General features: G+C 36.0%; 1 protein-coding gene across 11 annotated transcripts in view; it reads left to right on the top strand.

The window, feature by feature from the left end:
• ABI2 (abl interactor 2) overlaps window positions 1-27,948 on the top strand; it is a 102,207-nt gene that overhangs the window by 45,278 nt on the left and 28,981 nt on the right. For 9 of the 11 annotated variants that reach the window (XM_027123619.1, XM_027123573.1, XM_027123627.1 and 6 more), the window contains 4 exons: window positions 12,444-12,620; window positions 21,303-21,400; window positions 24,595-24,741; window positions 25,476-25,600. In XM_027123619.1, the coding sequence (XP_026979420.1) occupies window positions 12,444-12,620; window positions 21,303-21,400; window positions 24,595-24,741; window positions 25,476-25,600 (547 nt within the window). Of the gene's footprint in view, window positions 1-12,443; window positions 12,621-21,302; window positions 21,401-24,594; window positions 24,742-25,475; window positions 25,601-26,623; window positions 26,804-27,948 lie in introns of all 11 variants that reach the window. The other 2 variants (XM_027123663.1, XM_027123584.1) reach the window with 2 other exon arrangements.

The following is a 27,948-nucleotide window of genomic DNA, read 5'->3' as shown; positions in this document are numbered from 1 at the left end:
ACACCATGATCAAGTGGGGTTTATTCCAGGAATGCAAGGATTCTTCAATATATGCAAATTAATCAATGTGATACACCATATTAAGAAACTGAAGGAGAAAAACCATATGATCATCTCAATAGATGCAGAGAAAGCTTTCAACAAAATTCACACTCATTTATGATAAAAACCCTGCAGAAAGTAGGCATAGAGGGAACTTTCCTCAACATAATAAAGGCCATATATGACAAGCCCACAGCCAACATTGTCCTCAATGGTGAAAAACTGAAACCATTTCAACTATGATCAGGAACAAGACAAGGTTGCCCACTCTCATCACTCTTATTCAACATAGTTTTGGAAGTTTTAGCCACAACCATCAGAGAAGAAAAGGAAATAAAAGGAATCCAAATCGGAAAAGAAGAAGTAAAGCTGTCACTGTTGGCAGATGATATGATACTATACATAGAGAATCCTAAAGATGCTACCAGAAAACTACTAGAGCTAATTAATGAATTTGGTAAAGTAGCTGGATACCAAATTAATGCACAGAAATCTCTGGCATTCCTATACACTAATGATGAAAAATCTGAAAGTGAAATCAAGAAAACACTTCCATGTACCATTGCAACAGAAAGAATAAAATATCTAGGAATAAACCTACCTAAGGAGACAGAAAACCTGTATGCAGAAAACTATAAGACACTGATGAAGGAGATTAAAGATGATACAGATAGTTGGAGAGATATATGATGTTCATGGATTGGAAGAATCAACATTGTGAAAATGACTCTACTACCAGAAGCAATCTACAGATTCAATGCAATCCCTATCAAACTACCACTGGCATTTTTCACAGAACTAGAACAAAAAATTTCACAATTTGTATGGAAACACAAAAGACCCCAAATAGCCAAAGCAATCTTGAGAATGAAAAATGGAGCTGGAGGAATCAGGGTCCCTGACTTCAGACTATACTACAAAGATACAGTAATGAAGACAGTATGGTACTGGCACAAAAACAGAAAGAGAGATCCATGGAACAGGATAGAAAGCCCAGAGTTAAACCCACGCACATATGGTCACCTTATCTTTGATAAAGGAGGCAGGAATGTACAGTGGAGAAAGGACAGCCTCTTCAATAAGTGGTGCTGGGAAAACTGGACAGGTACATGTAAAAGTATGAGATTAGATCACTACCTAACACCATACACAAAAATAAGCCCAAAATGGATTAAAGACCTAAATGTAAGGCCAGAAACTATCAAACTCTTAGAGGAAAACATAGGCAGAGCACTCTATGACATAAATCACAGCAAGATCCTTTTTGACCCACTTCCTAGAGAAAATGAAATAAAAACAAAAATAAACAAATGGGACCTAATGAAACTTCAAAGCTTTTGCACAGCAAAGGAAACCATAAACAAGACTAAAAGACAGCCCTCAGAATGGGAGAAAATATTTGCAAATGAAGCAACTGACAAAGGATTCATCTCCAAAATTTACAAGCAGCTCATGCAGCTCAATATCAAAAAAACAAACAATCCAATCCAAAAATGGGCAGAAGACCTAAATAGACATTTCTCCAAAGAAGTTATACAGACTGCCAACAAACACGTGAAAGAATGCTCAGCATCATTAATCATTATAGAAATGCAAATCAAAACTACAATGAGATGTCATCTCACACCGGTCAGAATGGCCATCATCAAAAAATCTAGAAACAATAAATGTTGGAGAGGGTTGGAGAAAAGGGAAACACTCTTGCACTGCTGGTGGGAATGTGAATTGTTACAGCCACTGTGGAGAACAGTATGGAGGTTTCTTAAAAAACTACAAATAGAACTACCATATTACCCAGCAATCCCGCTACTGGGCATATATCCTGAGAAAACTATAATTCAAAAAGAGTCATGTACCAAAATGTTCATTGCAGCTCTATATTTACAATAGCCCGGAGATGGAAACAACCTAAGTGTCCATCATCGGATGAATGGCACGTATATACAATGGAATATTACTCAGCCATAAAAAGAAACGAAATTGAGCTATTTGTAATGAGGAGAATGGACCTAGAGTCTGCCATACAGAATGAAGTAAGTCAGAAAGAGAAAGTCAAATACCATATGGTAACACATATATATGGAATTTAAGAAAAAAAAAATGTCATGAAGAACCTAGGGGTAAGACAGGAATAAAGACACAGACCTACTAGAGAATGGACTTGAGGATATGGGGAGGGTGAAGGGTAAGCTGTGACAAAACGAGACAGTGGCATGGACATATATACACTACCAAACGTAAAATAGATAGCTAGTGGGAAGCAGCTGCATGGCACAGGGAGATCAGCTCGGTGCTTTATGACCACCTAGAGAGGTGGGACAAGGAGGGTGGGAGGGAGGGAGATGCAAGAGGGAAGAGATATGGGAACATATGTATATGTATAACTGATTCACTTTGTTATAAAGCAGAAGCTAACACACCATTGTAAAACAATTATACTCTAATAAAGATGTAAAAAAAAAATAATAAGCTCTAAATACTAAACTAAGATAATCATAAAACCAGAAACAAATAGATGCAAAAAGCAAACCCCAAGTCTACGGTTGCTCCCAAAGTCCACCTCCTCAATTTTGGGATGATTCGTTGTCTGTTCAGGTATTCCACTGATGCAGGGTACATCGAGTTGATTGTGGATATTTAATCTGCTGTTCCTGAGGTTGCTTGGAGAAATTTCCCTTTCTCTTCTTTGTTTGCACAGCTTCTGGGGTTCAGCTTTGGATTTCGACCCGCCTCTGTGTGTAGGTCGCCTGTGGGGGCTCTGGCTCACTCTGGCCCGGGGGAGGGAGGGGTACGGAATGTGGGGCAAGCCTCTGGTGGCAGAGTCTGGGGTGACATTGCAACATCCGAGCCACACCTTGGGTTCTCCCAGGGAAATTGTCCCTGGATCACGGGACCCTGACAGTGGCAAGCTGCACGGGCTCCTGGTAGGGGAGGTGTGGATAGTGACCTGTGCTTGCACACAGGCTTCTTGGTGTCTGCAGCAGCAGCCTTAGCGTTTAATGTCTGTCTCTAGTGTCCGAGCTGATAGCCGTGGCTCGCACCCATAGTTGTAGCTTGTTTAGGTGGTGCTCTGAATCCCCTCTCCCCATGCACCCTGAAACAATGGTCTCTTGCCTCTCAGGCAGGTGCAGACTTTTTCCCGGACTCCCTCCCGGCTAGCTGTAGTGCACTAGCCCCCTTCAGGCTGTGTTCACGCAACCAATCCTAGTCCTCTCCCTGGGATCTGACCTCTGAAGTCCGAGCCTCAGCTCCCAGACAGCCCCGGTGGGTGAGCAGAGAAGCCTCTCAGGCTGGTGAGTGCTGGTCGGCACCAATCCTTTCTGCAGGAATCTCTCCGCTTTGCCCTCCACACCCCTGTTGCTGTGCTCTCCTCTGTGGCTCCGAAGTTTCTCCCCCACCCACCCCCTGTCTCCACCAGTGAAGGGGCTTCCTAGTGTGTGGAAACTTTTCCTCCTTCACAGCTCCCTCCCAGAGGTGCAGGTCCCATCTCTATTCTTTTGTTTCTGTTTTTCTTTTGCTTTACCCAGGTACGTGGGGGAGTTTCTTGCCTTTTGGGAATTCTGAGGTCTTCTGCCAGCATTCAGTAGATGTTCTGTAGTTGTTGTTTCACATGTAGATGTATTTTTGATGTATTTGTGGGGAGGAAGGTGATCTCCACGTCTTATTCCTGTGCCATCTTGAAGGTCCCCCCTACCTTATATTTCTGTTAAATCCATCAGACCATTCAGAGGGATTTCTTGTTATTTAATATTATTTAATCTTAAATCTGAATTTGCCCCTATAACGGTTTCTTCACATTCCATATAAACTTCTGTAGACATCATATAATTTATTGCTTGTTGTATTGCTGTGTCTTAAACTAAAAAAAAAAAGTATTGGTGAATTTTAATGAGCAAGAGGTAGATTTTTATTCTGAAAGGACCTCCTAGAGGAAATAGTGGCATTTTAAATGATGGAATAGATGAACTTGGTTTTTTATAGAAAAAGGGATGCTGACATATTGCTAATCTGATGTAGAATTTTGAAATTTATACTTCAGAGTCTTAAAATTTCCGCATGTTTGAAATTTTGGCAAAGAACTCAAAGAAGAAATTAAGAAGAAAAGTGCAAATGCAGAAGAGAAATTAATATATTAGAGTTCCTAAAAAGGAGGGACAACTTTTTATTAGTTTGTGAGATTGTGTGGGTAGATAATGGCAGTAGGACAATGACAATGAAAGCAATCATCTGTATTCTGATTAGAATTCTGTAGTTCTTTGGTAGAAAAGTGTAGCAGCCTTAAGGAGGAAGGCGATTAAGTTTACTCTAAGTTGTAAGTATATGTATTCAGTTAATGAGAACATTTTCTTTTTGAGTATCACACAAATCTTATATATTTAATTAATATGGCTTAATACTATCTTTTAAAGCTGTTCTAATGGAATAAGTAAAAAATGGGAGAGATGAATGGATAGAGATTGGTAGGTCAGAAATAACAGGGGCCTGAGTCAGAGCTGTCAAGAATATGTTGAGCCTCCTTCCTTTGGAGTTGCGTGTCTAGAGGGCAATACTTGGAAAAGCAAGGGATCTGCAACTCTACAGCAGCTGTTAAGTTTATATGAAATATATTGAAGTATGTTGGATGAGGAGTTGAGTAGGAGAAATGGGCTGATAGAGGCTATAGCTAAGAAATGAGTAAATTTTTAAAAATTTATGTACTTTTAGCATTTACCTTAAGGATTGAAACTTTTTTCAGTTTCATTTAATGTATGTAGAGTCCTTTATTTTAAAAGTCAATTGAATATCAAAGCTCTTTGATGCTCTTTAGAATGAAATATGATTCCATAGTATAAGAGAAAATGTTTTCTGCTTGTAAAGCAAATGCTCAGTAAGTACTCTGAAGCAAGAATTGGCATACTTTTTTGTAAAGGGCTAGATAGTCAATATTTTAGGCTTTGTGGGCCACATGGGGTTTCAGTCTCCTATGATTCTTTGTGCTGTATGTTTTGTTTTGTGTTGTTTTGGCCACGCTGCATGGCATCCGGGATCTTAGTTCCCAGGGATCGAACCCGTGCCTCCTGCAGTGGAAGTGTGGAGCCCTAACCACTGGACTGACAGCGAATTCCTGTGCTGTATGTAATTACATACAGCACCCTGTGCTGTAATTCTCTTGTTGCGGAGCCCGGGCTCTAGGCACACGGGCTTCAGTAGTTGTGGCATGCAGGCTCAGTAGTTGTGGCTCACAGGCTCTAGAGTGCAGGCTCAGTAGTTGTGGCACACGGGCTTAGTTGCTCTGCGGCATGTGGGATCTTCCCGGACCAGGGCTCGAACCTGTGTCCCCTGCATTGGCAGGCGGATTCTTAACCACTGCACCACCGGGGAAGTCCTACATAAAATTTTTTAAACAGGGTGCTGTATGTAATTACAGCACAGGGTGTTAAATTCAAAGAAATTCCTGTGCTGTATGTTTTTAAGCAACTGTTTAAATATGTAAAAAGCATTCTTAGCTTGTGGACCATATAAAAACAGGCTACAGGCCAGTTTTGGCATGTGGGCTATAGTTTGTAGGCTCTTGCTCCAAAATACTGGTTTTCAAATGTTTGGTACTTAAATTTTATTATTATTATGCTTTATTAAAAACATTATTATGTTTTTAGAGGGAGTTACAATGTTCTCAAGATATCTTGAGGTCATATTTATTTTTGCATTTGGAGCAAAAATACTAGGTTGGGAGAATTTGGAGAGAAGTGGGGTTGAGGAAGCAAAGAAATGGAGGTTCAGTCAGGTCGAAGATGAGATCACATGTATATTGGAATGGTAGGTGTCAAGAGTTGTTGTTAAGGGTTGTCTGGTAGAGTGGTTAAGGACCAGTAGATATTAGATATCTGAGGTATTCAATTTCTTTCCTCATCAGTATCTTTTTCCTATCTCCTAGGTAGGAAACTTACCACTTTTCAGCCTCCTAGTGCTCTAGCTCTTTTCTCCATTTTAATAGAGATGAACACTGAGTATTGGGAGGGAGAGGGTGGGGGATCTAGATTTTACTCTGGTCCTTCTGCTGACTTGTGTGATATTTGACTTATTTGAACTTCAGTTTCCTCACCTGTAAAATGATAGGACTGATTAGATGCTTTATGAGCTGTCTTCCATTTTGAATTTTTATTCTCACAATTGTGAGATTCTCACAAATGAACTTGATTTATATTTGCTTTTTTCTTCTTTCTATTCTGCTGGCTCTGCTGTTTACCTCAGTCTGCGCCCTACTCACTTCAACCCTCTATCACTCTGATGTAACTGAACTATTTCCAGATTACTTTCATTTTGAATCTGAGGATGGAAATTCCACTGACTCTACCAACTATGTATCAGGAAGAAATAATTCAACAAAACAAAGTAATAACCCATTCTCCCAATGGCAAATGTTTTGAAAAACAAGATAGAGTTGATTATGAATATTTAGTATCAGAAACTTTTTATACTAAAAAGACCATATAGTATTAGGTAGTGTACTAATCTATACCACACTCACTGTATCTGTAAGACAGTGTTAGGATAGGTTCTGATGTGGGTTACCTTAGGTATTTTAAGGGTGTTAAATTTTAAAGAAATTCCACCTCTCACTTTGTTGCTGTTATCCTGTCAATTCTTTGGAAGCATATTATTTAAAAGATAAATGAAATTTTTAATCTTCAAGCCGAGAGTAAGAGTTAAATTAATGTTAAATATTTTTCAAGAATGTGTAGTTGTCAGAGCAGACATTTAATTTTTACTGAATACTTGTATAAGCAAGGCACACGGAGCTGCTGTTAAGTCAGTATAGCTATTTACTGTGTCCATGATTTTGTGTCCATTTCTGGTAAGGTAAAAAAAGATTTACAGAACATTATTCAAGCTAAAATTCTTATAAACTTGTAAATTAAAATTCTTCTCTTAACTACTAAAAACAGTCAATACTGTCAGTATTCGGTTCAACATGGCTTAGAAGAAGATCAAGAGAGGGCAAAAGGCAACATAAAGAACTTACAAAGCAGTGTCTCTCCCACCCTCCCAAGAGCTAACTAGAACTTACTGGGCCAGGTGTTGAAGTAGTTAGCATGTAACAAGTAGAGGAGATAGAAAGGAATGACTGTAAAATAATATAGGAATGGAAGTGATTCTTCTTAAGGGTTTAGGGACTACTAAAAGGCAATGGAAGGTCTAAACCCTGAGGAACTCATCATGTAGGGTAATTTTTTGTTTAAAAAACTTTATGTAGGACTTCCCCGGTGGTGCAGTGGTTAAGAATCCGCCTGCCAATGCAGGGGACACAGGTTCGAGCCCTGGTCCGGGAAGATCCCACATGCCGCAGAGCAACTAAGCCCGTGTGCCACAACTACTGAGCCTGCACTCTAGAGCCTGTGAGCCACAACTACTGAGCCTGCGTGCCACAACTACTGAAGCCCGTGTGCCTAGAGCCCGGGCTCCGCAACAAGAGAAGCCACCGCAATGAGAAGCCTGCGCACTGCAATGAAGAGTAGCCCCTGCTCGCCACAACTAGGTAAAGCCCTCATGCAGCAACAAAAACCCAACTCAGCCAAAAATAAATAATAAATTTAAAAAACTTTATATAGATTTGTTTAAAAATTACCAATTTTAAATTTAGGAAATCCCACTAATGGTTATCAGTGTGTAATTATGTATAGAAAGTAGGATTTATACAGTTCCTAATTAAGTTTATATCATTTTATAGAAAATAAATAACTGAAAATTACCCATTCAGTTTGTGAATAACTAATTTGTTTTATGAAAGATGAATAGTGTAAAGCATATTTGTGATTAAAATAAATAAATGCTTATTTGAAACATTAACTTACTAATGTAAAAAAATGGAGACACATTTTAAAACACCCAACTTAGTTGAGTTAACCCACTGTAACTGTTTGACTGCGGATGTTTTCCCACACTGATGGGCAGCTGACTGAGGTAGTGCTATCCAGTACAGTCTACTTTCAATTATCTGTGGTAATGGGACAGTGCATGGATAACCCTAAAGCAAAATACTTTATACATACCTTCCTGTCATCTGCTGTGGCCTGAGCATGTGCTTGGGTCCATGATGGAGGTGTGGGAGGGGGGCTCAGGCTTGCAGAGGAGCTGAAAGTCAAGGCCATGAGAGGTATTCTAGAGGAGCCTGGGTTTGGCACTGCGTGGTTGAAATATCATGGGGGGAGCCTGCAGCATGTGACACCAGCTTGGCAATAGCTGTTAGAGGATGGAGAAACAAATTGTTAAGGAACTGTGGGAGAAAAGATATTTAACTCTTGCACAGTTGCAGCAATACTACTTGGTGTGTTTTTTGGTTAACAGGTAGCAAACAATAATAGTATTAATAGCAGTGTACTTGCATTAGTTTTGGTCTTCTTTGCTAGTTAAACACATTTTCCACTTGCCATAGGTGAGTGCTATTATTGAGGCCTCTTCTGAATGAGAGTAAGTTTATTGGCATATAACTAGTAACTTTAGAAATCCAGGATAAGTGGAAAATACTTTTCTTATTATTAAAATTCTGACTAGCTATCAGTGTTGAATTCGTACTTCCAAAATTTAACTTAATTCATTTCAGCATTGTAATATCAAAGTATATTGTGAAGGCAAAGGCAATGGTGATTACTGAAAGCTATGAGTTTGATTTAGGGAAAACATACAAGCCATATTTAAAAATATGTTTTAGGAGCCTTACCAAAGTTCTTTTAAAACTGACAATTGGCTGTGAGTTGATGAATGTTGAAGCTGGATGTTAAGTATATGGAGGGTATTCATTACATTACTCTGTCTAATTTGAAAATGATTGTATTTTCTACCAGAGAAATCTTTGAAAAATGTGAATTAGGTAATTGCTGAAAACTTCAGAATCTTCTGGACCAAACTTTCTCCTCCTTATTTATGTAATAGATTTATTGTTCTCCATTAAAAGTTGTTATTCAGACTTAAGATAAAATCATAACCATGTTCTGAAGTTATATTTGATTCTGTCTACGGGAACTCCTACAGTTCAATTCAGTGTGGTATTAGGATGGCAATTCACAAATTATACCTTTGGGTTTTCTTAACCATATATTACTTTTATTATTTTAGATGATTTTTAAAAGTTAATGACATCAAATATTGATATTTGGCAGTCACTAGAGGCATTAATCATAAATCAACTCTTGTACAAAGTTTGGAAACAGTTGACATTTGAGAGTGAATAATGTATGAGACAAATGAATTAGTCCTTCTTCTACATCACTGGTTCTCTGTCAGAGCAGTTTTACCCCCAAGGGAACAATTGGCAACGTCAGATATTTTTGGTTGTTACAGCTTGGGGTGGGGAGTGCTATAGATACCAACTGGGAGGCTTCACTACAACCTACAATGCTCAGGACAGCCCTTCCACAACAAAGAATTATCTGGCCCAAAATGCTGGTAGTGTTGCTGTTGAGAAGCCCTGCTCTAGTATTCTTTTAGAGTAGACAACTAGAAACGTATAACCAAACTAGATTATTTTGGCTTCATATAGACATATGCTGTTAAGAATTACGTTTTAAAATATGCCTTCAGTTTTAATGAGAATTAATGTAAGAAGCAAAAAAGAACATTTTTCTCATAATTCCTTCAACCAGTTCCTTTAAGAGTTTAGTGCTGGGCACATGGTCACTTTTCCAGTGAAGGGGTGTATGTTTTCTTGTAACTCATTATTTATACTTTGCCTTCTCTACGAAGCTAAGAGCCTAATTTTATGCCCTATTGTAGCAACTATCCCTTATTTCGGCTTATATATAAAAGTTCTGTGATTGTTTCTTTTGCTGTGTTGGTCTTTCTTTTATGCTTACTGTAATGGCTTATACAGGTTTGGGCTGTGTGTTTATGTGTACATAAAGAAAATATATAAGTAATATGTAAGTGCCCCCAATCCCCAGGTATGATCTAATTGTTCTAATGCTTTTAAAAAAGTCTCAGTTTTTTCAAATAATTTAAAAATATGTGCTTGTTATAAAATATAACTGTATCTTAGTGCAAATAATAATGAAAAGTTACCCCTCTTTTCATTCTCCAGAGATTTATTAATATTTCTAGCAGGAAAATTTGAAGTTCCAGTTTGCCCTAAGTTTAGAATTCTGTTATTGTTGATTAGGTTTACATTCTTTTGTTTTCATTTCTGAATAATTATATTTCTAACTAAGCAGAATGAAAACAATGTTGAAAGAGGATTACATTCTCTAATAAATTTTCTTTTATTGGTATAACAAAGACCAGTTATATATAAAAAATAAGTGTCATATTTTGGGGTTTTTTGGTTATTTTGAAGTATAATTGGTAAGTATGAAATCTTCCTAGCTCAGTTTTGTTTGTTTGTTTGTTTTGTTTTGCGGTACGCGGGCCTCTCACTGTTGTGGCCTCTCCCGTCGCGGAGCACAGGCTACAGATGCGCAGGCTCAGCGGCCACGGCTCACGGGCCCAGCCGCTCTGCGGCATGTGGGATCTTCCTGGACCGGGGCACGAACCCATGTCCCCTGAATCGGCAGGCAGACTCTCAACCACTGCGCCACCAGGGAAGCCCCTAGCTCATATTTTTAGTAATTCAGAAAGACTCATTAAAAATTATTCAAAAGTAAAATATGATTAATTTCCATTTCTCTGAAGTTAAAAATAAGTAAATTCCAATATTGTCACTAATGTGCAACCTTTTTTTTTCTGTTATGGCTCCCTCAAACAGTTGAAAAGGAAAGCAGATTTTGTAATTTTTCTAATATGCACTGAAAAAGTTCAAAACCTATTTTTGTCTTAAAAAGAAATAATTAAAATGATAAGGTCACTACCTTGGCCGGTATTCGATTTGTTGCTTCATTTAGATATTTATTAGTTATGAACTTACAGATTCTGTTTCTTTTAAGATCTGTTGGTTGAAATGGGAGGCTTCAAATTTGTTTCAGGTTTCTTTCACACTTTAGGTAGTTTAGAAGGATAAATAATCAGTGTTCAGATTTCTGAAAGTTGTATTTAATAATGTCATGATGGTTATCTTTCATTTCCATTTCTGTGTTACTACCTGGTTATTCTTTAGACAGGGTAAATTAAAGTAGGTTTGGGGAGGAAATAGCAAAAGTATCTGTTAATTGCTGCTTGAGCCAGGAATGGTGGCAAGAGATGTGAACAAAATTTTAGTGCAGTATTTTTCAAACTTTTTAAACTGCAACTCACAGTTAAAAATATATTTTATATTTCATCCAGTACACAATTTAATGTATGTATTTATATACATAACATTTTAAGAAAAAATACCTTACTATGTGTATGTTGTCTGATATTTCTGTTCTTTTTCATTTAAAATAATTGCTGCTCACATCTCACTAAATTGCACCTTGCAGTTTGAAAAATGCTGCTTTAGTGTATTAATTACCCGTGCTTAAATTCGCCCTCTCTCAGCAAATAGAAAACTGAGTAAAAACACATTGTTGTTATGTACTAAATTATATCCTATTTTGAACATTTAATAAATAAAATAATGAAATATTTTACAAGCATTTTGTTATGATAAAATATAAGCAGCATTGCCTCAGTAAACAAGTTTCTCTGTAAAAAATGATTCTTATTTTAACATTGTATTTATAGTTTAGGCCTCTCTTTTTTTAATAAAAATTATTTAAACACTAATAGAGTTTATACTAATAGGTTATTTTTAAATGGAACCAGATTAATCACTGGGACTTTCTTTTTTTTTTGAAGATTTTTCTTTTTTTTTGGCTGCACTGCACGGCTTGTGGGATCTTAGTTCCCCAACCAGGGATTGAACCCAGGCCCTCAGCAGTGAAAGCATGGAGTCCTAACCAGTGGACCACCAGGGAATTCCTTCACTGGGGCTTTCTTAATAAGGTTAAGTCTTAATGGAGAGGGGAAAAATTAGCATGTTTAGTCCAGAGGTTGGCAAACTTTTTCTGTAAAGGGCCAGCTAATAAATATTTTATGCTTTGCAGGCCATAAGGTCTCTGTTAGTACTACTCATCTCTGCCATTATATTGTGAAAATATGTAAGCAAGTAGAATGACTGTGTTCCAATAAAACTTTGTTTATGGAAACTGAAATTTGAATTCCATATAATTTTCACATGTCAAGACCTATTTTTCTTTTGACTTTTTTCAACCATTAAAAAAATGTAAACACCTCTCTTAGCTTTTGGGCTGTAAAAAATAGGTGGTGGGCCAAATTTGGTCTGCCAGCCATGGTTTCCCATCCCTTGCTTTAGCCTAGAAAGGGAGAAAGTCAGTATTGGTCCCAAAAGGAGAAGTTAGCAATTGTGGTTAAGAATATGAATAATGATATTAAACCTCTAAGTATTTATATTTTTATTTTTCTGGATATAAGAGCTATACATTTTTGTGTTGTGTTTATATTATATTTTGTAGACCGTTGATATTCATAAAGAGAAAGTTGCAAGAAGAGAAATTGGTATTTTGACTACCAATAAAAACACCTCAAGGACACATAAGATTATTGCTCCAGCCAACCTTGAACGACCAGTTCGTTATATTAGAAAACCTATTGACTATACAATTCTAGATGATATTGGACATGGAGTAAAGGTAAGTATAATTTTTGTCCAGCTTAAAAACAACAGCCCATAATGAAACTAACTCTTTAGAAAATTAAGCGTTTATCTTTTCTTTCCAGAGGATCAAGTCTTGGCCTACTTGTAGTTCTGAAGATTTCTTACCACTATAACTATGTTATTCTTCTTTCTTCTTAGTATTATGTTGTCAAGTTTTAAACAGTCATCTTTGACTGAATTGTTTTGCTTAATCAGTTATGAAAATACCTCATATAGATCTGGAAATAAATGTGGTATTATATTTCTAATCTTTTAATGATTTAGTATGACTAATTAAAAATTATTCAGTATGTTATTAAAGTATTTGCTTTATCTCAAAAATATCAAACTTTTGGCATTAGTTTTCAGAAAGAACATATATAAACAAACATGTACTTTGAATTTTTCTAAAACAAATTTATCTCAACATTTTGGGTGAGAATAATGTAGCTAAAACTAATATGTGAACTAGTATTTCCACTGCTTTTGAGTAGATAGTCATTATATATTTTGGCTATCTTTTAAAATGTATTTAAGTGCCTGCTATGTATGTAAAGTACCATAATCACAACTGAGGAGCATATAACTTTCATTTAAATTGGTGTTCGTTCTTAAGAAACTATTCAGAGCTTCAGCTAAGGATTAGGTTATTTAAAGTTTGCATCTCAGCAGTGATTTGAAAGACAGTGACTTTTCAAATGTGATGCTGAATAAATACGTATATGCCTATAAGTGAAACTGTACAGTTCATGCAATTGATTTGTGTCTAATATAAGCAAATTTAAATTTAAAAAATATACCTCACACAAGTATGGCTAGAAATCGGTTAAATCTAACTTTAATGTAGATCTAGGTAAAAGAATATGTATGGTGTAAATTTTTTTAAAAAATCTTTTTCTTTCTTACAATTTTGATATAAGCACTATTATCTGAAATTTGATATTTAATTTTATAATGAACACCTAATGCATTTAGTTTACAGTACTAATTAGAGCATGTTAAAATAGGATGTACAATTGGATGGATAATTAATAACTGAAATTTATTCTAACTTGGGAAAATCTTTTGAGATTTATTTGAGGCTAACAACTGCTAATAGAAAATTTTAGGATCCTGAACGAATTTAATGATAAAAAGGCACTTAGAATATAAAACATCATATTTGTACTTCCCCACTTATATACTAAAAAGGTGATCCCCCAATTCTTATTTAATCCTCAAGTAAATGTTCTTTAGGGAATCTGTAGTCCCTTTCATTTTTTGTACATTTTAGTGTTTAGGGGTCACTAATTTGAAGAAATCTTTAATAAAGTTGTTTTTAAATAAAAGTGTCATATAATTTCATCACAAAACTCCTGTTCATGACACATTCTGCTTTAACCACTCTTTCTATGATCTACTGAAACATTATTTTTTAATGCTGAATGCTTAACTTGTTTTTTCTTTGTTTTTTTCCTTTCTCTTCACATCCTGAAGTTCCAACTAACCTTTCAATGCTTTTTTCCCTTACCTCTTTTATTTGCTCCATTTATGCATTAAGTGGTTGCTTAGATTTAAGGTAAGAGATTCCAGGGCTGGATTTCCATTCTCTGTTCTTATGTAGAATATTACATATGGGGAGTGAAGAGATATTTGGCACTTGGCCTTATTTTAAAACCAACAAATAGTTAGTTACTCTTTTTTATTTTATTTTTTTTTTCATGAAACTTTGTGTGTCTTCATGTTCCATGAGGGCAGATGTTTTTGACTGTTTTGTTCATTGCCCTATCGTGTGTGCCTAGAACAGTGCTTGACACACATTAGACACTTAGTAAATATTTGTTGACTAAATGGTTATTTTGCAATGTCAGTATATTTTGTGAAACTGAAATGTAAGTTACCCTATCATAAAATGTCATTATGAAATAAAATTAGCTGGACTTTTGTAAATGTAGAAATTTTGTTTTGGATTGGAGGGCTGCTAATGTGCTTCATTTAACTCTCCCCCTGTGTAATAGCCTTTTTATTCTATAAATGGTGTGCTTTATTATATACCTTGTGGCCACTATGTCATTATCGCTTGACTCTTAATCACTTTTAAAAAAATTGAAAATTGGAAAATATTCAGTGTTTTGGGTGTTTTTTAAGCTGCAGTATCATGTATTTTGCAAAAAACAAAATTAGTCTTTTCAAATTGCTATATAAATATTTCAGTATAAACTCACTTTAAGAGGTTTTCAAGCCGAGTATTATATGCAAAGCATCAAAAGCTCATGATAGTGTTTAACAAAATACAAGTTAAGAATTAAAGATATTTCCTTTTCTTACTTGTTTCAGTAACATTTTAGTATTTTGGAGGGAAAAATGGGAAAAGACATTCAAGAATAATCAAGAAGCCTGTCAGATAGAATGGTACTAAAATTATTGTCACCAAATCGATCATGCATTTCATTTTTGTTCTTTTTTTCTTAGCTGAATTCTATAATTCCTTTTCAAATATGTATTCTTACCATATACCCTGTTGTTTGCCATGTCTTCAGTGTAGAAAGTGATAACAAGAAGACAAGATGACTGAGACCTGAATCATTAACTAGCTACTAACCACGGCCACAGAAAGTTAACAGATCATGGTAGAGAGATGTGACTGGAGGAGCCCAGGCAGATGTACTTCATGTGTACATAAAAGTATATTGGAGTGTTGACTCCAAGCCCTCAGTCTCGGTGAGTGAGGCGATTCCTTTGCATAAAATAGGTAGAATTAGACCAGAAGCTGTCCTTGTGGCTACCTTGGCTTTTTTTCCTTAAAGTCTGTATTCAGATTTTGGCTATTGATACATTAACCTCCAAAGTGATAGAAGTGCACAGAAAGATTAACTAAAGGAAAGACAAAAAAAAAAATGGACCAGTTCTTTCCCCTTAAAGTTTAGACCAGCTTGCCTAAGGAACTATCCCTAGCTCATTTCTTCCAAACCCTACCAGGATTCCTTCTTGATCTTTCTGGGTTCAGGATCTGTTCTGTGTGAGAGGCCAGAGTGAGTGGGAAATGAGAGCTTCCAAGAAAGAAAGATCTAATAAGGGAACATCACACTTGGATAAGATTCCTTAACATCTTTGCTCTTTGCACCAAAAAAGCTCCACTCCTTAGTACTGTGGCTCTATGTAGTTGTTTCTACTATATTGGGATGGGGTTGACAGGGTGAGAAGTATGTACCGTGAGGTCATCCTAGAAGCTAGAATGTGCCAGTCCTCTGTCTCTTTCTTCTTATCTTTCTTTCTGAGTATGTCTGTCATCTCTATAAACTTGTGGCACATAGTTAATAATTTTGGGTGAACCAAAACAAAATAGAGTGGAAAAAATATTCAGCATATAGCAAATCATTACTCTTTTTAATGTTGATGGGAAAAAATGAATTGCTTTAGAAGGTTGATTAATGGAATAATTGAGTATATTAAGATAGAAAATAGAATTTAAAAATGTTAAAGTTGGAAGGGACCGCAGATAGTAAACTAGTCCACTGGTTTTCCAGCTGAGATTTTTGGAGACCTGTGGATTATGTCAGGTGCCCTGGAAGTCTCCTGATATTTGATTTCCTCCTCAGCTCATTATGAGCTCTGTCTTTGCTCCCATTGTTGTCAGACTTGATGCCTTTCAGATATACTCTAAACAAATATCATACTTTGGGACAAGACACATGGGATTTGACTCAGAAGAGACCTCCATGCTTAAAAGTTGAACTTTTAACCTTTTATACAGCATGTCCTGGTTGTGTTTAATGGTTCTTTTCATCTAAAATTTGGGTTAACTTTTTTCAGTCGAATGAGAAGTTGTAGAGTTTAATTCATAAGACCTTTGAAAACAACGTGGTGATATTTTTAAAGAAAAAGGTATAAAAAGCCGATGGATAGCATGCCATATTGGAGGGGTTTTAATATGTACCTGAGGCCATATAAAAGTGGAATGTACCTTGAACTGGGGTACCCTTTCCCCACTCTTTATTTTAATAAAAGAGTTTTAAGACCTTGTTACTGATGTGTTTGAAACAGATATTTCTGTTGAAAGTTGTCACTAATGAAGCTAAGCTTAAGTACTTTTAAAATAAGTGTATTTACTTTAATGCAAAAAAAATAAAGACTTCTGATCTGTTTTTGTAGTATTTATTTCAGATGAACATTGTACAAGCAGATTCTTAATAATTAATGAGGAGGGGTTAGGAGTTTCTTTTACAGTTAACACATTAAGAATACAACACTTCTGAAAATTTTGCTTGGGATCTTGAAGATCCATAACTTTATGTAAAAAATGGGCTAACCTTTTCACTTTGCATGTGACCTTGTGTGTCATTCCCTACAGTACAGAAGGATGATAAATTGCCTCTCACATTTCTAGCTCTCGGGTACAGCTGAGGGTTCATTGTTAAGCATTTATTCGATACAACACTTGGGAGAAAAACTCCACAATAACAGCAACTTTTGGAAGACTCATCTGGGTTTGCCTATCAGTTCCAGACTTGAGCCACCAATTCTATCTTGTCAAAAGCCAGTTGTTAGAAACTGTTTTCAGAATCAAGCAGAAGTTTGTCCATCTTTATTCCTCTTTTCTTCTTCTTACTTTATTTGTTCTTCCCCCCTTAATCCTAATCTCTTATTCCCTTATCTCTGTATTAGATTATTTTAGGACTCTTGGCACCTTAGGCTTTTTGTCTTTCTAACTCTCTTACTAAAAATTTTACATCTCTCCTGAAGTCATACTCGAATTCCTGATTTCAGCTTTGATCTCCTTGAGAGGATCTCCTGGTTCTTTTCCTGCTGGCTCTGAGAATTGAAGTAGGAACATATATCCTCTGAGGAGAGGGATAAAGATCTCTAGGAAGCCAGAAAATTATGCACTGGATGGAACTAATGGGGAACGATACTGGGCATTGAACGAAAGCCTAGAGATGCTTGACCACAGCTGCTGCCCATTCTCACTACGCCACATCCAGACACAACCTATACATACTACTCCTTTTCTCTTAGTATATTTAAATCTTGCTCTTTTTAAGACTTGTTAACACTCCAGCTCAGATTTTTCTCTATGAAACCTTCTGTAGCCATTTTGTCTTGCATTGATATTTCTTTTTTGGAGATTTCGATATAATTTGTAGATACTACTTTTTGTTTTAAACATGTGGGTCTTAGTTCTAAAATAAGTTCCTTAAAAGCAGAGAAATCATTTTACAGACCTTTGTCTTCTTTTATTTTTCATATTCTTTTACCCTTGTGTCTAGTAGTCTGGTGGTAGGTAGTTCAAATGAGGGATATACCACAGATATCATTTTAGAATGTGTCTGTCACTGTCAAGTTGCAACAGGTCATCTTTTCGTGGGAGATTTCTTCATAGCAGAGGTGATGTGCTCTGAACTAGAGATACCTGGCTGGCCAGCTTTATAAAAAATACTGGAGTTCACAGGGTACTGGAAATCACTAAGATTTGTAATGAGTGTTATATATGAAATACATGATACTATATATATATCAGGGTTCAAGGAGGGTATTGCATTTACCAAAAAAGGATAGAGCAGGAAAGATAGGAGCACTTTAGAAGCAGTAGTAAGGTATAATAATTGGCCTGATGGTTGGTTCTAGTTGTAGTGATCTCCAGAGTCTGGGAGAGCAGACCACTCTGGTCATAAAGGAATTGCTCTTACTCTCGGTATTATCTGCATTTCTTCATCCAGGCCAGTGGGAAACTATTTGAGTTGTGATCATGCATTAACTTTCATCACCTAAATGAAGTATTTCTTCTGTTCTGAGAGTTTCATTCTGGCAGGGAAAAAAAAGGGACCTTTCCTGCTCTTTCTCCATGTGGCTAACACCTGCTTCACTCAGCTCTCAATGATGACTTTTCCTTTGTGGCATCAGAAAATACGCACATTAATTGAAATATTGTTGGAATCAGCCATCAAAGTTTCATTCCAGTTCCCAAGTAAAACTTTGAAAAGTATCACGAGCACTCCTGTTCATGATTCAGGACCGCCAACTACACGTTCATGTGCCAGATGATAGTTTTGCCTGTGTGTATTACATTTTCTAAAGCTTCAAGTGGAATTGCTGTTATGGAGTGGGTGCAGTGTTGCTTTATCCTGAGTTTGTGGTATGTCCTTCTCTCTCTAGTTAAGTTCCCCTTCACCACACTCACAATTCAGTCATGTGTTTTGCTCCTTTTCAGGAAGCGTTGTGTCCCCCTGTAACTTCCCTCAAAGTAGTTTTTAGAACCATGATGAGTATCCAGTAAGTAATTTTTTACCAAATTATTTTAGGTGTGAAATACAGTTTATTAACTTTTATCATAGGTGAGCTCTATATTATAATAAGTTTTGTTTGGCAATTATTCCTGTTCTTTTCCCTTTTCCTCAAATTAGATGGCAGTATGTATATTCTGTATAGCATATTCATTGTTTTACTTAGCGTAGAAACATTTTTCACAAGGAAAGCTACCTTGAAGAAATATTGAATACTCTTCTAGCTTAATACAGAGGTAGCACAGCATCAGTGAAGTATAAAATAATAGATTAGTTGGACATTCCACAGGGACTCTTTGGTTTCTTAAGTGAATTAAGTTACTCATGCAAACCCCATTAACCAAACAAATAGAACCATTTGACGATTCTACAGATCATAAAATGTATCAAGTTTTATGTATAGAAATGTCCACCAGATTTTAATTTATAGATTGTTTATTTTATGTTTTGGGTAGATTAAAAGACTTATAGAGAAGATACTGCAATTTAATCAAAACACCTTATATACCCAAACCTTAAACAAATCAAAGTTGGAAAGCTGTTTTCAAGTATTTTAGCTATTCCATGTATAGAATAAAATTCTGTTTTACTCTTTTTCTGTCCCTGCTCCTTTTCCTTCCTGTTTCTAGCAAATTGATGTAGTTTAGTGTTTGGCTCACCTACTTCTCCTTCATCACTTAAAGTGACTTTGGGTTTTATGTTGTTTAAGGTTGAGCTTAAAGGACTTTGGTTACTACTTTTAAAAATCTTCTGGTATCATAAATTAAGATATACAGTTTTAAAAGCTATTCGTTATTTGTCATATTACTCCTAAAATTTTCCCCAAATGTGGATTAATTTTTTAAAACTTCTGACATTTTCATTTTAAGATACAATTATACCCTCTGCTTATTAATGAGGGGGAGAGCAAGGATAAGTTAATCTTTATTCTTCCTTGATAACCAGTTTGTTTTGTATTTGTTGTTTAAAAGCAATAAAAAAAGGATTATAGATGAATGCTTAACTTTAAAAATATTGATATTTCAAAGGTATCATTTGTCATTAAAGATTGTTTTAACATCACACACAACTTGTTCACTGGGCTATTCATTTGAAGAGTTTGTTTCTTGATATATTATTTCTTGCCTATTCAGATAACAAGTAGTATTTTAGGATTTTTAAATATTCCCTTTAAGCCAGAGTTAATTTTGTCAGCCTCAATACTCTATATAATTATGATTTGTTTTCTTAAAATTTATATTTTAAAATTACAAGTGTATTCTGATTTCAGAAGTCTTGCAGTTTCCTTTCATAAGTATAATTTGAATACTCTGGATGTATTCTTATTAGAAAAGTTAAGATCCTGTTTTGAAGTGTTTGGAAATCCAGAATATTAGGGGCTTAAAATAGGGTCAGGTATGAACATATGTGGTAAACATTATTAACTCTAACCAATTGGTAATCTCAAACAACTTGAGATTGCATTTGATCTATATTTGTGCATGACTTCTCTTAACTCTTTAAGGTACCCAGATTTCTAGGGCTTTCTGTGTAAGTGCTGACTTGCTCCTTTGGTGGCATCCATGGTTCCCAAATCACCCAACTGTCCCACACTTGCACTTTCAGTTGGGGATAGAATAGTGAGGAATCATGGCTTAGCTCTGATTTAGGACTATGTTACATCTTTCCTATGCCTCAATTAATCTTCATTTTGGGCCTGAGTGGGTTTAATTCCCATTGGAACTAGGACATTGCCAGTGGCCATTGTACCGCTCACAGTTGAATGGGATACCTCAGCCCTACCTTTCTGGTTCAGATGTTTAGGAACATGCCTTAACTTCTGGCAGTTTTCAGGTAGGTGATTCCTTCATAAGAGAACATTAAAGAAATCTGAATTGTAAGGCTGATCCACAATTTTAAAAAATGGAATTTTCTCTGTATATGATATAACTTTATTTTATATTCTCTACTTACAATGGATCAAAACTAAAGTTGCATTTTTTTGGGGGGAAACATGTCTTTTGTTTTTTATGATAAACTTGCTATCTAAAAAACAAGGAATTGCATAAAGGCATTATTGTCTGATTGAGTTACTCTTTATAAAAACTAAAGTTTTTATAGTTATCCTATTTGATTTCAATTGAATGTAGTATCTTATAGTCTAACCAGTGATCTGTTGGTGTGATGGCCTAATGGCAAATAAAGTCTTTGCATACAACTTTATAATCATTTGAAAATCTCACGTTAGGAAGAGTCCTTTGAGTACAACTGTAGAATGATAGTAGAGTAGAAATTGCATATGAAATGCATGGCCTCTAATTTTTTTTCCTATTTAAACCTTCCCCTCCTTTGTTAAATAGCATAATGTTATTTCCTGAAAGTGCCACTTTGTTTCACTGCATACAGGTTAAATTGATTTTTCCTCAAAATTTTTTTAGGTGAGTACCCAGAACATGAAGATGGGTGGGCTCCCGCGTACAACACCTCCAACTCAGAAACCCCCCAGTCCCCCTATGTCAGGGAAAGGGACACTTGGGTGAGTATGTAACTAAGTAATAATTGAAAACCATTTCATGTAGTGCTGTGTGGAAACTAAACAATATATATGTTTAAACTATTTTTAAATATTTGAAAAGAGAACATTTTCTTCCTAGGGTTATCTTTTTTGTGTGTAACTTTTCCAAAAGGAAAACATCTTTTATACTTTATACCTGGGAAACATCTTTATACTTTTTTTTTTCATCTTTATACTTTAAAAATATTTTGTTTAGAAATTATTTTTCTAATGCATTTTAAATTTTAGGTAAATCCTAACCTGAGTTCATGGCTTATTATAAATTACACTCTAATTCCTATTTTCAGAAAATTTTTAGTCTTTTGTATTATAGTTGATTTTTCTTATTCAAACTTGTCTTCTGAAGAAAATACTGTGCCTAATACAGAAGTCTGTATATCTTGTGTTTTTATGAGAATACTGAGCTTTCATTCAGTCTACAGACTTGGGCTTCGGATTTGACTTTGGGAGAAATGGTCAATTGATGGAAAAGCTTGACTTTTTTCCTCTATAGCATCTTAGTATAAAAACTTGGTTTATCATGATCAAGTGGGCATAATATCACCCAGAAGTGAGATGACTAAAATCGTGGTCCAGCTCTGCTCCTGCTGTGTTGTGTTGCATAGTAAGCCTCTTAGCAGTTCAGTTTTTTCATCTGTAAAAGGGGGTAATTTGTCCTTTGTCAACTTTTCAGAGTCACTGTACCATGAATTGGATTTTTTTAAATGTGTAAGACAAAATGCTTTGACTATCATTGGCTTTGTGATATATGCTTAAAAGTTTTTAATTGGCAATCTTGATTTTTGGCCCCCTCACCAAAAAAAAAAAAAAAAAAAAAGCAAAAAACAAAAAACCAACCAAACAAAAGAAACAAACAAAAAACCCTAGCAACCTAATCAAGCAAAGAAAGATGATGTTGGAGGAGGAATTATAGTTAGGAGAGTGTGAAACAAAAGAATAAAAATGATTTCCAACCAGGAATAGGATGATTTTATTCGGGGTAGACAAAAAATTCTGCTTAGATTAGAGAGGGGAGGATCTAGTAGCTTAAATAAGATTTAAACTTCAGGGTAGAATGTAGATGATGTGTGGTAGGTTATAATTGTACAGGGTAAGAGTGGAGAATCAGGTCAAGAGGAAATATTTATTTTCCTGTGGAATGTCTGTATTTCTATCATGTATAGTATCTAATGGATTTTAATTAGGTTTTGAATCAAGATTGTTAGCAAGATAACCCTAGTAAAATAAAATTTTCTGTTACTCCCCAATTTTAAAGATTTACTCATACACTAGTATTTGTTTTCCTTGTGTATTAGCAAGGGCTCTGCAGTGTCTTTGGAGACCAGAGTGGCTGGGCACCACTAGCCGTTTGATGGTCACAGCCTGGCTTTTTCGCGGTCTTTGCCCAGCTACCGTGTTTTGTCCTCTGCCCCTAGTTTTTTACCTTTTTTTTTTTTTTATCATTGTCTTCATTGTATGGTTCTCAGCAAAGGTTTTTTTTTTTCTTGCATGAAACAGAACATTTTTATTGTCTGGGAAAAATTGGAAATCAATCAGTTTCGTATTTTATGGTGTTTTATGTTTACATCATAACTTCAGAGATGCCCGAACTTTGTTGTCTTTTATTTTATTTATGTTTTAAAATAAATTTATTATTTATTTTTGGCTGTGTTGGGTCTTTGTTGCTGCATACGGGCTTTCTCTAGCTGCAGCGAGCGGGGGCTACTCTTCATTGCAGCGTGCGGGCTTCTCATTGCGGTGGCTTTTCTTGGTGCGGTGCACAGGCTCTAGGCGCGTGGGCTTCAGTAGCTGTGGCACGCGGGCTCAGTAGTTGTGGTGCACGGGCTTAGTTGCTCTGCGGCATGTGGGATCTTCCCGGATCAGGGCTCGAACCTGTGTCCCCTGCATTGGCAGACAGATTCTTAACCACTGCACCACCAGGGAAGCCCCTTTTTTGTATTTTAAATCCAAGGTCCTAACGTTCCTTTTTCTTTCTTTGACCCAATATCTTGTCTAGTGCCTGTTATTTATTTTTAGTAATGTGTATATTTGTTTATGCAAGAAGATTTTGAGCGTAGTAGACAGGGTCATTGCAGAGTAATCTCATCCAGAATCAATGAGCCAAAACTCGAGTGGTCCAGGAGAACAGTATTTAAAGGAACCTTGGGAGCTTTTTGGGAAGTGAATTATTGAGAAATACATAAGTCAGGTGAGCAACATCATTTCAGGAAAAGAAAGCTCTTTAATTTTCACATCTTGAGATCCAGTTAAAGACCAGAATCTCATCTACACAATATCAGTTTCGTGTCAGTTGAGTATTTATCATTGTCATAAAGTTATTTGGAAACTTAAAGATGAGAACTTACTCAATAATTACTAGTGTTCCAGTGTGCATCCTATTTCCTATCATATTTCCTTTCTTGCTCTTCTCATTCTTTTCTTTTAAAAGGAAATTTTGAAAAAAAGAGGGAGATATGCTAATAAATCCAGTCTGTTTTGTACTTCAAATAAGGTAGAAAGACTTAGGTGATCTTTTTTTCCTTCTCTCCCTTTTAAATGTTGAACTGTGAAGAGGGTAAGAGGTAAGGGCAATCAAGGTGAAAGCTGAAGGAGGATGTGAAGTGAGAATGGAAGGAGATGAGATTAAATTATATATTTCTGTGTGTGGACATGGTTTTATTTCTGTACCTTATAGAAAGGGAAGTGACTTGTTAGGGTTGCTATTGATCATCAGTGCGGGGGTTGTGGAGCCATGTTCTAGACTGATTTACCCTGTCTGAGTTTTTGGTTAGGGAGAGAGAGGTGAGGAGGATAATTAGTGCATTTATGCAGTGCAGTTGGGGGAATTTGACATGGCACTAAAATAATTTGAACTCATCTAAGAAGAGAGTCTGGGAAACATTGGCTTATCTGGTAGTAGAATCTTCGTGCTCTCAGAATGAATGAACAAAATCGCATTAGCAGAGGGAAATGAAGTTGGAGACTAAAATACAACAATATGCATCAAAACCCTAATGGAGAAGTGATACTTAAGGGAAGACTGAAATTGGTAGCTGGGTTTTATTAAAACACGTTCTACTACCTCCGAGTACAAACTGTATTTCACTACTGGCAGCTCTGAATTGATTGTGCCGAAACTTGCTAATCACACAATACATACGCTCTTCTTTTTGTAGGCGGCACTCCCCCTATCGCACACTGGAGCCAGTGCGCCCTCCAGTGGTACCAAATGATTACGTACCTAGCCCAGCCCGTACTATGGCTCCCTCGCAGCAGAGCCCTGTGAGGACAGCTTCTGTGAATCAAAGAAATCGAACTTACAGGTATTTTCTCTACCTCAGCGCAAAATGTGATGGTCATAGTACCATAATTTGTTCAGATAACTTCAGTTAAATCTCTCTCATTTTCCAAGCACTAAGTTCTTTTCCTCACTCTGCTCCCCCAAACCTCATCTGATTCTACCTCTCTCTTCTCATGTTGTGATGCAACTTTGAGCAGCCAGGAAGTTGAAAGAGAACAGTCATCTCAAAGTGCAGATTTCTCTGCAAGATTAATAGTTATTGTTGACCTGAAAAAAATAATTGACCAGATGTGGGAAATTTCAAGTTGTTTTTTGGTGGAACTTTACAGATGAAAAACTATGCAATAAAACATTAAATATGGGATAGTATATCATGATATCATTACAAATAAAATTAATCAAATAATTTGTTTAGGAAAACTTTTTATTATAAAAGAGGTTTCTTCAGACAGCCATTAAACTGGAATAAGAGAAAGTAATATTATTTTTATGTGTCAAGCCCCATGATTTATCACTATGTTTATGGAGAATTTTTTTTCTTTCTCAGTTTCTTTAATACATGCTTATTAAAAGGTAGCCAAAACAAGTTTCTTAAACTCAGCTCTTTTCCTTACTTTATTAAGAAATTCATCTTTTAAGTGGAGGGCTTTTGAATTATCATTTTGTAGCTATATTCATTTCAGAAAATTCTGGAAAATGCTGGCGGTATCTTGCTGTATATCAATACTCATGTTTTGGTGGCTTCTGTTTCTTTAGCAGCAGCGGGAGTAGCGGAGGAAGCCACCCTAGTAGTCGGAGCAGCAGTCGGGAGAACAGTGGAAGTGGGAGTGTGGGAGTCCCCATTGCTGTTCCTACACCTTCTCCTCCCAGTGTCTTTCCAGGTAAAACATGAATTGTGCTTCATCTTCACCTTGCTTGCTGAGTTTGGATTCAATTTCTGATTTAATTACACTGGGCTTTCTTCATAATCAGGGTTTTTTTCCCTCGAAGACTCTGTAAATGCTGAAAAATCTTTATGCGTTTGTTATTTTTAACCAAATGATTTGTGAGTTTATGTTCACATACTTCTCTGTTATTTGGGTTTGTGTCTTTGGTGCTGTGGCGTAGTTGGTGCTTTGAGTTGAGGTTTCACCGGAATGAGTTACGTGTTTAATTCCAGCTGGTGTTATGACAGTGCATGCCTTTGGGCACAGTGGGGTCTCAGTGTGAGAACCATATTGGTAGCAAAGGATTGAGCAGATATAATTTTGACAGTTCAATCTCATGGACTCTGATAACTTGATAGTCACTGAAATGCTACCCTCTTTTGTCTGAAACAGAAAAATGTACTTGTTTAATCTGAGGACACAAAGTTAAAATTTAGTTTTAAAAACATGACAGAAAAGACGTAAGGATAGAATATTACATATTTAACTTACTTATAATAACAAATAGATAATACCTTTTTAAAAATCATGAAAAAGAGTTATTTTTCTAAATTCTTTTTTACCTGATATTTATGTCTGAAATATTTTTATTTTCTGATTTGTATACTTCAAAATGGAATACTGTCATTTTGTAGTGTGTTGTGTTTCATTTTGTATACTATCAATATTTACAGAATGTTAAAAATAACAATATAAAGGGAGCACTTTTCTTCTAGAGTAGTGGCTATCAGGTAAAAAGGAATGCTTTTAATGAATTTAAAATCCTGTACATTACCCTTAGCATCTTGAATTATTTGCTGCAAACCTTAATAATCCTTTAACATAATAAGCTCATTCTTTTTTTTTTTAACACTCTCTTCTATTCTTTGGTTATTGATAAGCACCGAGTAGCTAACATTAAGTTCTCTAATGCCGTTTCTAATCCTGCCTGATGGAACTGCCTCATTAATGCTGCCTCTTACTCCTCTTTCCCCTCAGCCCCTGCTGGCTCTGCTGGTACTCCTCCCCTTCCTGCTACTTCTGCATCTGCCCCTGCCCCTCTTCCTGCTACTGTCCCTCCCTCCACTGCCCCAGACACTGCCGCTGGGGGTGCCCAGACCCTTGCTGATGGCTTCACTTCTCCAACTCCCCCTGTTGTTTCTTCCACTCCCCCTACAGGTGAGTATTGGTTTATTCTTTGGCAGGCAGATCCAATTGTCTGGCTCTTCTCTTACTTGGAACTCTGGCTTTATGATTTTTGTTTGTTTGTGGTTTGTATTAAAAAAAAATCTGAAGAATAATGTGCTAACTAGAAAATGGCATGTGACCGAAGAATAGAATTTCCTGAGGGAATCAGGGTAAGGTTTCTCATTTTTCTAGTAGAATAGCACAAATACACATTTTTTATTGCTTGAATTTTATTTACTAGAGATTTGCAAATTTAGTATGGAGCTGTCTTCTCTACAGTTATTTTATTTTATTTTTTTTTGGCTGTGCCGTTGGGCATGTGGGATCTTAGTTCCCTGATCAAGGATTGAACCCATGCCTCCTGCATTGGGAGCACAGAGTCTTAACCACTGAACCTCCGGGAAGTCCCTTCTATACAGTTTTGAGAAGTTGTTATTAGAAGTATTCTTTGTTACAGGTTATGTCATTAATAAAAAGAAAAGTATGACAGTAGTTTTAAGGTATATTTTATAGGAAATATTTGATATAACAGTTTGAAAGTACAAGTCTATTATAACAGAATTTGTTGCTTATTATAGCAGCACTGGAAACACATAGTTAGGGGGCTTTTTAAGGATTTCAAGTTTGTTTGTAATTTAAGATTGACTGGTGTTTTACTGTTTTAAAATTGCTACCTAAAGTTTGTTCTCATGGCTAAGGAGAAAAAGGCTCAATTGCTACAAAGTATATTTTCAAAGTTAATAGTGATGCTGGTTTAGTAAACAAGTTCTTATCTACTATAAAAATGTATGTGTTTGGACACACATCACCTTAGCTGGTTAATAAAGTACTTCATAGAATATATGTGCAGTGCTGCTGCTGTATCTAGGTGTTTAAGTGTTTTAAAAGACATCTTAAAAATCCATGTTAATCCATTCATTTTGGATGGTGTTTTATGGCATAGCTTCTGTAACAGCACTTTTTAAGAAAAGCTTTCTGCAGTGGGTGTATGTAAACATGAGCTGTCCTTTGATCTACATACCACTCTGTTAGGCCACTCTAGCTAGTTAAATATAGAAATCTTGTTATGCTCCTGCATCAGTAGAGTAAGGAATACATCTTGAAATCAGTTGTAGGCCCAGAAAGGACAAATCACC

This window comes from Aethalodelphis obliquidens, unplaced genomic scaffold (assembly GCF_003676395.1).
Source record: "Aethalodelphis obliquidens isolate GAN/ISIS:26980383/991018 unplaced genomic scaffold, ASM367639v1 scaffold2, whole genome shotgun sequence".
NCBI lineage: Eukaryota > Metazoa > Chordata > Mammalia > Artiodactyla > Delphinidae > Aethalodelphis > Aethalodelphis obliquidens.
This window is presented reverse-complemented; position numbering and strand designations above follow the sequence as displayed.